Raw genomic sequence first — 14,253 nt, 5'->3', positions numbered from 1 at the left:
ACTTGACAAAAATTTCAATATGCAACTTCTAGTTGCTAAATCATTACACAAACTCATTCATAGTGGATGAATGCTCTCTGTTGATTTCTTAAATCTAGATTACCATTCCTTTCAAGTCAATTTCAGCCACTTGGGACAGATGTTTTCATTACCACAGTCTGGACTTCCACAACTACAAACACCATCTCCCTTCTTTCAAGCTGTGAACTAACAAGGGCATGGCCCAGCCTCTATCTCAGAATCACCTCGTTCACCTCAAAGTGTGTTCCCTCTTTTAATTAATGCTCATAACACAGTAATAGCAACAAGATGGCTACAGAGCCACATATTTGAGAGGGTACATACAAACAAAATTAGAAGAAGCATAAGAGCGAGCTTGATCAAAACCAGGACAATACTGTTCCCTTGTATCTGACCCCAGTACAACAAGAGTCCACAACAGTTAAATTTGGACATTCATCTTCAGACATGCTACACAGTAAATGGAGAAACACAACTACATCATGTAAGTGGTCAGAAGAATGCATTAGAAAACTACATTAAAACAGACAGTAGGAAGTTAGACAGTATAGGAGCACTGAATCCCACTCAGTCTCCTGATTAGAATCTAAACAAACTAATGCTGGGCACATATAGAAATTACTTGAAATATTTAAGTGCTGGTTCTAGCAAGTTAACTTTAAAATACCACACACCACACTTCTGGAATATTCCAATATATTTTTAATTTACGGCTTTGTGCCTTTGCACACTTGTTTTGAACAGCAGTTTCACCAGGGACTGCTCAAACCATACTTCTACCCCAAGGAACTATTTTTCCCATGTTCCGGGTGAGCAATAATCCCAAGAGGGAAAACTGCCATACTGCACAGATTCTCTTTAAAATACTGATATCAGTGGATTACAAATTAAACCTGGCAAGAAGGTGCCTGATTCAGATGCCCATAGCAGTAGAGAGAACAAATCACTCATCTAGTCATGTGTAGAGCCCACCCAGTAGGTTTATATTGTCTTCCTTCCTTTAGGAGCTAATACAAATATTAGCGTGCAGGATGAGGACAGGACCTGCTCTGCAAGTGAATAATCTCCTCATGGCTGCATACAGGTACAAAGCAGGCAGCAGGACCAGGACCAACACTACTCCTTGCTCTCCTAATTCATGTTATAAATCAGTGACATTGGCAATGCTATCTAGGATTAGCATCATTCTGACTACTCCAAAGATATCAGTTTATACAGTAGAAAAAGCAGTGATGACTCAGCTTTAATAGAAATGCAACCCGTTTATCTGGGAGATCTGGAGCACCTGAGGGAAGAAGGTTTTACTTCCTTTACATGGAAAGTGTTTCCCTTGTGTACATTTTGTTTTTAACTGGTGGGACAGGAAACTCACCTTTCCCTCCTCAAACACTTCTGCAAAGGGAAGTACAGATTGCAAATAAAGGACAAATTATTCACTGCCAGAAGAGAAGAAACACCTTTAAGAGTTTGCTGTGTAGTATCACAAGCAAGCCCTGTAGAAGCAGAGTGTCAGTAAAAAAAGCTATGAGTATTTTTAAAAGAAAACTTACCTAGCGGTTACTTGCAAGAAAGACAACACACACAAGCCAGAGAAATTAGGGTCAGTAAATACACTGAGAAAGCATTTCAGTGTGGCCTTGTACCAGAAGCGCTGCCTTCTGGAGAATTCATGGCATGTTCTAAAGGGACAAGCATCAGAAAGCAGGAGATCATCCTAACACTCAGAGCCACATACTGGAAAGAAAAGAATATACTTCTGGACTTTTCATATCAGAATTGATTAAAGAACTTGCAGCCTTTGAAAGTTCTTTAATACAATTACTTTGTTAAAAATAGATGTGAAAATCAGATTCATACAGCAACTATCACTGGAAGAAGCCTCTTGCGATCAATCCAATCAGCTCAAAGCAGGCTCAGTAAAGTTGGGGGACTTTTATACCTTCAATAATGGAGACTTCACCATCTCTGGGAAATCTGATCTAGTGACTGACTAAACTCACAGTGTCCAAAAATAAAAAGACTTCTGATGTTTAAATGAAATTTCTTGTATTTCAGTTTGTGCCTCTTGGGCTTTCCATCCTTTCACTGAATAAGGCTGAGAAAGATCTGTCTCTCTCTCCTTTACATGTTTTCACTGGGTACTTACACATAAAATACCCCCGGAGTCCTTTCTTCTCCAGGCTGAACAGCACCAGCTCACTCAGCCCTTCTTGTGTGTCAGATACTCCAACCTTAAACTATCTGTGTGGCCCTTCACTAGGTTTGCTTCAGTACATCCATGTCTCCTGTGCTGAGGAGCCCAGAAGTGGACATAGCACTCTTGGTGGTGCCCTACCAGGCTGAGTAAAGAGGAAGGATCACTTCCCTCAACCCACTGGCAAAACTTCCTCTCACTGACCAGGAGGCTGTTGGTTTTCTTTGCCACAAGCACAGGTTGGTGATTCATGTCAAACTGGTGCCCACCAGGAGTATATCAATAGTGACTGACTTCCAATTGGACACAAATCATCTAGAAGGCTGCTGAGTTGGTTAAACACTATTTCCCCCTCAGAAAGCCATGCTCACTACTCCAAATCACATTCCTCTTCTTCCTGTGTTCCAGAAGGGGTTTTCACAGTGATTTGCTCCATCACCTTCCCAGGGACTTAAGTGAGACTGATCAGCCTGTAGTTCTTGGGATACATCAAGTACTTTGGACTTTGCAACATCCTTCACCACAAAGTACACTTTTCCATTCAGCAGCAAAGACTTTGGAAAAGACCTTTAAGATCATTGAGTCCCAACGATTAACCAAGCACTGCCAAAGTCACCATTAAACCATGTCCTTAAGTGCCACATCTTCTAAATACCTCCAGGGATGGTTAATCAACCCCAGCAGCCTGTTACAATGCTTGACAATCTTTTCAGTGAAGCGCATTTTTCTAATATCCACTGAAAAATTCCTCTGGCACAACTTGAAGACATTTCCTCTTGTCCTATCAACTGTCACTTGGGAGAAGAGACCAACCCCTACCTTGCCCCAAACTCCTTTCATGTAGATGTAGAGAGCAGTAAGGTCTCCTCCGAGCCTCCTTTTCTGCAGCATAAACTCCTCCAGCTTCCTCAGCTGTTCCTCATAGGACTTGCACTCCAGACCCTTCACCAACTCCATTGCCCTTCTCTGGACTTGCTCCAGCCCCTTTAATGTCTTTTCTGCAGTGTCCTTCCTTTCCTGAACACAGGATTTGAGGTACAACCTCACCAGTGATGAGTACAGGGAATGATCACTTCCCTGTCCTGCTGGCCACACTATTGCTGATACAAGATACTCATGATCACAGCCATGCTCAGACAGTGTCTCCATATTCCTCCCAGGTTACCTGGCCCCATTTCCACCCACACTTTCAATCTGTGTTAAAGTTTTGTCAGGATCTTGCCATTAAGCCATGTAAGCTTGAAAAGATTTTCATAATACTTCCAGAAACACTATAAAATTCTTTCATTTCCAACTAAATCCATGATCCTTTTACTTCTCTTGTACTAAAACTTCTCTCACAAGAGTGTTTGTCTTTCACAAAACCCAATCTTCATGAACTCAATGCAAACTTTTTAACCTACACTCTTCTCCCAACTGCAGCTCTTTTGTAGCACAATCTGAACTTTTGGTATGGTTAAGTTGTTCTGGATTTCCTTTTTCTCAGAGCTTTGTGAGCTCCTAAGTGAAAATCTACAGGAAGAAGAAACAGGACAGTGCAGAAGCAGGAACAGAAAAGCAATCTCTCCTAACAGTTACAAGCTGCCACAGGATTTCAACTGTTTTCCCCCCCATGGTGTGTATTATTCTTTTTTCACCAGACTTCTGCAATACGTGTTTCATAGTAACACCACAGTTCTGAAGTAGTACCAGGGTCTGAAAGTACCTGAGGATTCAGTGCTTTCAAAAGCAAAGTTTCTTTAAGCATTATTTGTGACGTTTACAAAAAGTGTCATGATGATACAAGACTTCTACTGCATTCATTTCAGATCCTTTGCCATTTTAAAACACCATCTCAGCCTTGCACCCCACTGCTGTTACACAGAGTACACTAATATGTACACGATACATTTCTGAAATTCATCTCTGATTAATACAGTAGCTGGCACAGCCTGTTTAGCCACCCACATTTTCAGTTATTTTTGATTCAGCATTCAGAAAATGGAACATATGGAAGAACACATCCTCCTAGAACGTATACGGACCAACTCCCTGTGTTATATTTATCAAACTAATTGGGAATAATTGCAATGTTGCTATCTTGGTGGAAGCAATCAAGACAAATATCAAGGGTGTAAGAGTAGACTCAGCTTGTCAGCGTAACACATTCATCCACACTGGCAATGCTGCCGGGCTGAACCCAAGCCACAGCCCTAAGTTAATAACAGTATTACTGGTAATTGTGGACCATCTGGCAGGTAAGCATATTTTGTTAATCTCCTTGTAACAATAGATATTTGTTTCCTGCCCTGATTTTACAGTCCTTACAAGCACAAAAGAGATATCTAAGGATTGTATGTCATGATAAACATGCAGTTAAGAAAGAATTAGTTGAACTATACAGGAAAAAAAAATTGAAGAATGATGTCATCAAGGATTTTCTGTCAGGTCAGAGGTTTGACTTAAGAAGCTTTAATGTCTGTCTGTATTTCCAGTACTACCGTTTGTTGGCATGCTGCTTGCCTTGAAATCTGTGCCAGAAATTGATTTAAGCTTATTTTCCCAACCTACTAGGTATCTTGATAGTTTCAGTAGTTATAATATTTCATTGTAACAACATGTTGTAAAACCTATCTACAGAATAATTTTTTGCCTCTACTGTTACATCATAAAAAAAGCAGAAGGAGCATGTTCTTTTTCTCCTAGTCAGCTTAAGCCAGGACTATACAAAATGATAGTCAGCCAACATTTAAATGGTGATAAACAGTATCCTTGCGCTCTAGATCTTCAAAAGCTTTTTCGGCACAGAGGTCATCGCAGCTCAGCTAAACACACAGTTTGCCTTCTAAGTTTGTAGATTTACTTTTGTGCCTGTAAGCATTGTGAGCACTCATAACTAAGGCATAAGACATGGCTATCACACACTAAAGTGGGCATCACTCCCCACATTGAAACACCTGCTTAGATTCTTGCTGTCATGTGCATTCAGCCCTCCATGCTGTCCTTCACAAGTCCTCTTTACCACAGAACAAGGAAGTAAGAAAAATAACTTCCCTACAGCCATCAGAAATCTGCAAACGCCCACTCCTCTAGACAAACACAGTTTTCAGCATAGCCAATGTTTTCAGGGCAGATGCCTTTTCTGACCACTCTCATTTCGGATGTTGCCACTTTCAAGAATGTTAATCTTCAACTACCATCTACTGCCTGACACCTGAGGCTTCCTCCCATGTACCATTGATCTGAGCACCCAAAAATAATCCTGCTGTCAAATTCGCAAATGAATTTCAGCTATAAGTCTTACTGACAAACAGCAGCTACTGCAGGTTCAGCTTGTCTTTTAAAGTTAAGATTTAGGATTCTGCACCACTTGGACATTGTCAAAGTTGTTACCTTGCATAACCAGCCAGATTCACAAAAGGCTACTGGTGACGTGACCCAAGACTTTGGCCTGGTCATGGAGTTACCATCAATTCCTTACTAATAACAGGACAGACACTTGCCGAATTCCTCAGCCCTAGCATGACTGCTGCTTTTCAGCACACATTTTCATAGGAGGACCAGCTTCCACTAAAAATAAACTTAACTGAGGAGTAAGGTATAGCAGTGTGGGCACATAAATTAGGATTCACCTGCAAAGAAAATCCCTCCAGTCCATTTGAAACAGTACTACAAGGGCAGAATACTTAAAGCTGAATTTTCTATTGTCTGGAGAATTACTTCAAATTTAAATCTGCCTTCAGATTTATGGCATGCAGTGCTGCCTCCTTGGGGATTCCCCTGCAGTTTAGTCAGAGCTCCTTAGATACTCTGAGGGGCAGGGATGGTGTGGGGGTTTTTTTGTTTGGTTTCTTTTTCATTTGTTTGTTTGAGGATGCTCAAGTTGCTGCTAGCATCTTAACTCTGTCACAAAGCATCACCTTGTATAGGAATGCCAGGTGTCAGTGATGGTAGAGTACCACTTACATTACATTATCCTTATGAAAAGCAGTCTTGGAGCCAAACTCAGGTTACCCTTTTTAAAAAGTTTTCATTGCAATCCATGGGAGCTTTTGAAATAGAAGAATCCTACGCACGAGGGATGGTCTCAGCCTAACTATACCAAATCCTGTGACCCTGAAGACTTATTTAAAGGCGATAAGGTCATTTTAAAACTCAAAAGTAAGTGGAATACAACCTACAAAAAAAAAAAAAAAAAAAAAAAAAAAAAAAAAAAAAGCATAAACCTGGGCAAGGAGAAACATACAAATCACAAGAATGAAAGACAAAACCAAGATATTTTTAGAAACAGCATGTTAAAAGTATAGGCTCTACTAAATAAAACCATTTCAAATACCTCAAAGTGGAAGGCTGAAGTAGAATCTCTAACAATACACAAGCAAATTACAAAAATAGTTCAGAGTAAAGACAGCTTCTGACAAAAATTAGTTATTTTCATCACTCTTGAAAGAATCAATGAAACAAAAGTCAGCTTTCACACACAGGGAAGTTGACAAGCTGTACTTTACAACTATCTCTTCTGGACTTCACAAATGAGTGGCCAGTGACAAAGTTTACAAGTGATAAAAATGCTTAATATAACCCACAACTAAACCTGGCTGACACAGAAAAAACGCTTTGGAAAGTATTCATTCAAGAATCTGGGATATCCCAATGTGTTTAGATTCATAAAGTGAATCAGAAACTTATGGAACCCATAATAGATGGATATTATTTATGGAATATATAAATATATTGTAGAATGCAATGCCAAACTACATTGCAGAAGACAAAAATGTGTTAAAGCATGGATAAGAATCATGAAGGACAGTTTAATATGTACTTACCATCCAGTCATTCAGATAAAGTCTGAAAAACAATTTATTTTTATTGCTTATCACTGGTAAATTGGATATAACCAGGATAGGAGAACTTGACATTTTTCCTTCAGTACCTGGCAGAAGCTGCTTTTGGAGCAAGAGCTATGGAAACCTTTTATTTGACCTAACACAGCAGTACATTTTTTCTTACCTTTAGGAAGATTTCTATCTCAGCCCACACTCACAAATAGAATAGATGACAGTCCTGGAGCTGAATCTCAGTAAGGACTGCCACATGTCCATCCCCTTCAAAAGAGCTTTGATAACCTGCTGTGCTGGAAGTCTAGCCCAAGGGGGATGGGGGTGGAGAACAAAGGACTTGGAAACAGAAGTCTGACCCAAACAAAATATGGTTCCTTTTATTGCAAATTAGCATGTGCTACATAATTGTGGACATGAATGCAGTATGTGTTTCAATCCTCCCATGGCCATATTAAACTTCTTTCTTCAAAGACCCACTTCTGTTTCTCCAATACTGGAGAAAGCTGAATCATGGTGCTAAAAGAAAAACCCCTATTAATTGTTTCTTTCCTATGTTTCATCAACATCCAGTTTTCTATCCCTATCCATGACCTCATATGAAAAATACTGGCAGGGACATAATTCATTGCCTAGAGAATACTTAAAATATCCTGAGGGTTTCCACAAACAGACAGGATAATAAGAGGCTTCTTTGTTTTAACTTCTTTTCAGAAGCACAAATCCAAGACTTTTAGAAATTCTAGGAAATAAATTATTCCTTTTCATTTTTGAAACCTGTTCTAAATCCACTCACATCTTCAATCATGTTAAAGGCTAGGATATGTCATAAAAAATGTCAACCTCACCATTTTAAAATATTTTCTGTATTATAAAACTAAAGTCCCATCATAGTGGCACAAAAAAAATTAAAAACGCTCCTTAAACAATTAAAATTAATTTTCTCTTAGCTCGGTATTCAGACTAAAGAGACATTGGGGGAAACTAAAAAGGGGACTATAGAAAAAAATTAAACCATGTCTAAAGGAAAAAAATTATCCACTTTTAAAAACCCTTTTTGCATGTCTACATGTGTTTGGGCTTTTTTTACCAAGCAATTTAATAGCTCTGAAATATTTAGCAGAATAATAAATCATATATATAATCCCTAAGAAATTACTTATTTGTCATAAATACTTCTACCTCCATGGTTTAATCTGCCTTTAGTAACATTTCCTTAACTAAGAGTCCTGTCATAGCCCAACACTGGAGTGGTCCAAGTAATTGTAAATGGTATAGTGCAAATCACTACATTACACTGCCTTTAGGGAAGCAACAGCTCAATTTAACTGTGCTGTAAAGATTATCTTTGCATCAAGGGATATCTTTCCAATAACTGAGAGAAGTAGCAAACCTCTGGAAGACAGAAAATATTAAGATTCAGCACAATCTGGCCAAACTTCAGAATGAAGTTACCTGTAAATGATCCAGAAAAAGACACCATCCAAAATAAAATAAAATTTTTAAAAAGTCATCCCCAACTTATTCGTCTTGCTGGTCAAGTACCTTTCTGCCAAAACAGACATTATTCCATTGGATTCTCCCTAAAAACCTTTAAAAAAGATAGCAAATGCTGTGCTGGATTTGGCAAAAAAAACTTGCTGGAAGATGGTGGGAGGGGAAAAGAAAGCCAATGCTTTGTATCCTGAAGACAATCTGACCTCCACAATGAGAAATCATGCAAGACCAATGACCAGTTCCAAAAATGTAGACATATTACAACACAACGTTAAGGAAAATGAGAACAGCACACAAGGGAACATTTTGAACTGCAAAAGCAGTAACTCATTCATCAGAGTTTGGGGATAATTGATGTCTTTGCACAAGGCTGAAACAGTGCACATGAATCTGACTAACCATGTTCAGGAAATATTGGAACGAGACTTGAGAAGAGGGACCATGGCAACAGCTTAAGACAGAGACTAAAGAAAGTCAGTTTGTGTAGTCTAGTAAACAAAGGTGGAGAAGGGGCCACTGCCTATAAATAAGTCAGGGCAGTAAACACCAGCTAAGAGTGCTAAGTCAGATGGAAGACAGTTCTGGACCAGAATAAATGCATGAGAACTGACTGCAAATAAATTCACATCAGAAATGAGAAGTTATCCAATCCTTAGGTCCAGCATGCCAGTGAACTGAAGAGTCAAGAGGGAAACCCACCTACTAAAAGATGGAGATTTGTCAACTGATGACATTAAGTGGGCTTGTGACAGCAGAAGGCTGACTCAGTGACCCAGGAGGACTTTTTTTAAATGGTGTGTTCCTATTAGCTGACTATTTAGTCATCTTTCTTCTAGATGAAGTGACCATTCCCACTCGTCTCCTTGGGCTGCTGAAGCAATGAAGACCTCTCATTTCTTCTCCAGGCACCAAGAAAATACTTTTAGAATAGAAATCATAATTACAACATGCACCTTCTCACACATTTCCACTTTCTCAGTAGGGCTGCAATGAGGACAGCTGGGTCATCACATGCCATAAAATATGGTTCATTCTGACCATGTGATAGACAGTAGCAGAGAAGGGGCACAGATCTGTGACAGATGCTACTGTGCTCTACCCCCTGCAGCACTACAGTAGTAGAGTGATTAGGCACATTAAGTGGTGAATTTAAGCTGCAAATAGCATCAGTTTAGACAGGAGGGATGGTTAACATCAAGTGATTACTTCGAGTCTCTGTGGATCCTGATTTCTGAACGAGAACCTACACTGCATCTTATAAGCAGGTAATAGTAACGTTCTCGCCATGCATTTTGGGTGGAAAGACCAGCAAATGCAGACAACAAAATACCAGCAAGCACTGCTAAGAAGCTGCAGACAGCCAGCACTGCTAGTTTAGCATTGTACTAAGCTAATGTGGCCCCACTGGGACTGAACAGCTTCTGGTACATTTATCAGCACAATCAAGTTGCCTTTGGCTTCTCCACTTTATCTCAGTATTCGTCTACAGGGTTAGCCACGGCAAGACAACTTAACCACATTCTCTCCTTGGCCTTCACTTGGGGCAGTTTGCCAGTAATCTCTTGGGAAGGGGAGAGGCGAAATCGAAGACAGATGAGCTGTTTGCAAGAGCCCCCTGGCCTGTAACACTCACATCCTCAGGCCAAACTCTGCACAATGTTAAGAACAAAGCTTGCTGCTTTTTGCTGCACTTCCAGAACGTCATTGACAACAGCACTGCAGCAGCAGCATGCACTGAACACAGCCAGTAGTAGTTATCAGTACTGCCTTCATTAAACTCTTTCCATTGCTATGCCACATGAACAAGCCCATCTGTTACTGCTACAGAAGAGATACCAAGGAGCAATGGCTTTTCCTTCTGTAAAGTGAAAGAACTCTCTTTCATGGATATAGCACGCTCCTGAATGTACCTTACCCTACTGTAGCATGCCTTAAACAATGTAAGAAAGTACACAAACTTTTAGAATAATATTAATAAGACTAACTTAATGGTATCATGCAAGACTACTAAATGGGAAGGGCATGGTAACTGATTTATTTAAATGTTTCTAACACATGGTTCAAAGATACATTTTCAGGAGAAAAGAACACAGCAGTCCCAAAAGATGGAGGTTAATGAACACTGTTTTTTTATAAGGGCCTTAAAAAAGAATTTGAAGTAAAAGTATTATGTCACTCAAAGACTGATGGTGAGGGGGAGTAAAGCTTACTTCAAGAGGCATCTTATAGTAATTCACACTAATTTTCCAGTAACCACACTATTTTACATTTTCCTATTATGTGCTCATGCTTTAAATCATTTTTTTCTCTTAAAAATTCACAGTGAGGCTGTGTAACTATTAAGTATTGAAAACACTGTGTAAATATTGAGACAAACTACAAGTCTTGGAAACATATTTTGTGCATACTATTTTCTGTGTAGCTAAGAAGCTACTTTCTCAAAATCCCAAGCAATAATCTTACATTAAACCTCATCTTTCATCTAGCATACTTCAAATCAGGAACTATCCTTTAGCCTTGCCAGAATGTGTATGGGCTTATAATTTTACTTCTTCCAACTGCTTCTTTAATAGTTTAGCAAAAAACAAAACCCATTTTTTAGAACTGCTTACAAACTCATCTCTGTTGATACAACAAATCTTTGTTGGTTTTGTCCCAACTGTTCGGTATAACAGCAACACAACACTTCGAACTTGCACAGCATACACCATCCCAAGATCTTCTATATAAGAAGTGGTTCTCCAAGCTTCGATGAGCTCAGTGAATGCCCTTTGAAATATCAGAGTTATAATAGATTATTCTATTTCTTCAACGAAAGTGACCCCCACATGGCAAACAGAGGCTGGGAAGGCAGTGCTCTGCACTGCATCCACGAGGACATCTACTGGTTGCCGTGGTTGGCCAGGGTTACGCCAAAACAGACCTGGTGTGTTCTGCACACCAAAGCTACCACAGCAGAAACCTACACCACTGAGATCCTTTCTGACATCACAGAATCTTGGCACAGAGCTGGGATCGTAGCTTTAGACTCTATTTGCTTAAAACAGGGGTTTATTTCCTCTTCCAGTATGTCAAGACTGAAGTTTCTTTGAGTTAAGCTTTATTTCAAAATTTATATTCTTTGTGGCTGCCACCACACCACCAGCCTAGTGGTTCTGCAAAATTCTATCCTCAACAAGACAATATCAGCCTACATTAACTTTCATCCACATCCAAAGTCCATCAAATGTTGAACATTTGTCAGAGATCATTTCAATGATCTCTGACAAGCTTCCTGGCTTCTCTGGACTCCCTATGGTCCAGAAGAGCTCTACAGTAGACCTGTTCCTGGGTTTTGGTCTCAAGAGGAATTCAGCAACAAACAGCCTACAGATGAGCTCATTTTACCTTAACCCTACCATCCCCATAAGTGTGAAAATTCCAGGGCAAAAAGTAATTCAATAGAGAAATAAGCAACCATTATCCATTCAACAAATTTCATTTTTTTTAAGTATTTATAACTATATTCATACCTCTTTGATCTCACTGGATTTCAGACTAAGGCAAGAGAAACTGCATTTGCAGACATTATTGCCTTGCCACCTAGGTGTGGCAAAATCTCTTCGGTGCCTGCTACGTTCTTATCAATCTTTACCTACTACTAATTCATAACACCAAAGAAATCCTGCGCTCCTCTCTCATCCTGAGAAATGCCAGTTGCTTGTGGGCAGTGGGCATTCCCCACTGGAGAGAGCTACCTGTGATCCCCTCACAGGACTGCCAGGGGAAAAACTGGCATCTCAACACTCTACAGGTTGCTCCCACTCTTTAAGCAAATCTCTTTGGGGTCAAAATACAAACAAACAAGAAAGAGCCTTTTTCTATCTTCCTCTCTGTTAGTTGCAGTTCAGTGGCAAAGCAACAAAAAGTATATAAAGCGATAAAAAAAAAATAAGTGAACCTTTACATATGCCAGGTATCAAATATAAAGCTGGTGGTGTAAAAGGAACGCTTTCCTACGGCCAGTTCAGGTTATAGCCACATGAACTATGACAGAACTGCAGTCACCAACCTTATTTACCTACAAGTGTACTGGCCATTGACCAGGCTCGAGCACCCCACAGTGGATGAGCTCTGGAGACCAGAAACAGCAGCTCACCAGCACAACACTGTTATTTCCCAGTAGGTTAAAGCATAGTTGGGGTCCAGCTAGGTGAATTTTTGCAGTACAGTAAGAAATGCCGCCTCAGTGAGCATTTTCCTCTTGCAGACACAGATAAACTTCAACTGGCAACTGCTGCTCTCCTCTCCCCACCACAGGCACACCAGGAACGTAACCCACATGCACGTCTGCTCCAACGGGAGCAGGTAAAGCAAACGCTGTCTTACAGACGGAGACGACAGCGATTCTTTTACGGAGCCACAGCTCCCGAAGGCACGAGAGTACGGCTCAACAGGAAGGCCTGAGGTCTAACTGCGGTGTGACTGTGCAGCAGGGGTTGGTCAGGTCACCCAGAGACCAGAACGCCCTTCCCGAGAAGAGAGGGCAGAACCAAACCCCCACCCTGCTGCCCCCCTCTCCTTCTCGACAGAAAGCAAGCAGAACACTCCCCTTACCTGAACTCGGGCAGGAGGTTTGGCCGCAGCCCATAGAAAGCCGCCGAGAGAGTCACTAGCCAGCCGGGTTTGTAATTCCCATTCTCACACTCCAGGTATGGTGAGGACCACCTGATGTGGTTCTTATCAGCAGTGAAGCTCTCCCGCCTCTTCCAACTGTTTTCCAAAGTTTTGGGGCCGGTGTTTAAGACCTTCCTGTGCAGATGTGGCCTCCACTTGCGCTTCAAGCTGTGGAACCACTCTGTTTCCACAGAGGCATTGGCCAGGCGGTGAGCCGTGGAGGACAAGTCCTGCAGGAGGACCTGGCTCTCGTGCCTACTGGCCTGGAGGAAAACCTGGGGGGTGGAGGAGAAAGGCTCCGTGCTGAAAGTGATAGCGGCCCTGGAGATGTTGGGGTCCTCCTCCAGCAGGCTCCTGATCAAGGCGCGGTACCACTCCAGGTCCTCCTGCAAGTTCTGCTCCCGCGACTTATTGCTCTGGAGGATCATGTTGAGTAAGTTGGTGGCGTGGGTGAGGGTGCCCAGGGCGCCGTGCAGGGAGGGGTGCGAGGTGAAGCGCGACTTGCCGGCGAGGCTGGCTAGCTCGTACCGGCCGGAGCAGTTGGCTCGCCGCAACTCCCGGGAGTCTCCCGTGTAGAGGAAAGAGGCCACGTCCTGGGGCACCTCCTCGGCGAGCCGCTGCGCCAAGATGGTGCTCTCTGTAGAGCGGCTCCGCGGGGCCGGCAGAGGCTCCCGGCTCTTGATGTGGTTGTAAATAGGCTGCTTCCCTCCGAGCGCCCGCTCCCGGCCGCGCACCGCCTGCCCTTGGTCGGCGGCAGCCCCCAGCCCGCGCTGGGCGAGGAGCAAGAGGAGAAGGAGCCGGAGCAAAGCCATGTCCCCCGGTGCTGCCGGTCGCGCCGGCACGGCGAGGCGGCAGAAGACGGGCTTCGCGCAGGCGGCCGCGGCGAAGGGGTGCGAACGCGCAGAGGCGGCCGAGCGGCAGCGGGGCGGAACGCGACCCCCGGCCCGCGAGTCACCTGTGGTGGTGCCGCCCGCAACCTCCCCAGCGCGGGGCTCCGCACAGCCCCACCGCCGGCGCGGAGCGGCGCGCAGCCGCTCCGGCGACAGCAGAGCCGAGCCCGCCTGCGCC

At 42.3% G+C, this 14,253-nt stretch overlaps 1 protein-coding gene across 1 annotated transcript in view; it reads right to left on the bottom strand.

Moving 5' to 3' along the window:
* GPR158 (G protein-coupled receptor 158) overlaps positions 1-13,997 on the bottom strand; it is a 187,149-nt gene extending 173,152 nt beyond the window's left edge. The window contains exon 1 of the mRNA XM_066199205.1: positions 13,126-13,997. Coding sequence (XP_066055302.1) covers positions 13,126-13,997 — 872 coding nt within the window. The remainder of the gene's footprint in view (positions 1-13,125) is intronic.
* Positions 13,998-14,253: the final 256 nt, after the last annotated feature.

This window comes from Chamaea fasciata, unplaced genomic scaffold (assembly GCF_029207755.1).
Source record: "Chamaea fasciata isolate MVZ Bird 193981 ecotype frontalis unplaced genomic scaffold, bChaFas1.0.hap1 SCAF_1, whole genome shotgun sequence".
Lineage (NCBI taxonomy): Eukaryota > Metazoa > Chordata > Aves > Passeriformes > Sylviidae > Chamaea > Chamaea fasciata.
Note: the sequence above shows the minus strand (reverse complement) of the source record. Positions and strands in the feature narration are given on the sequence as shown.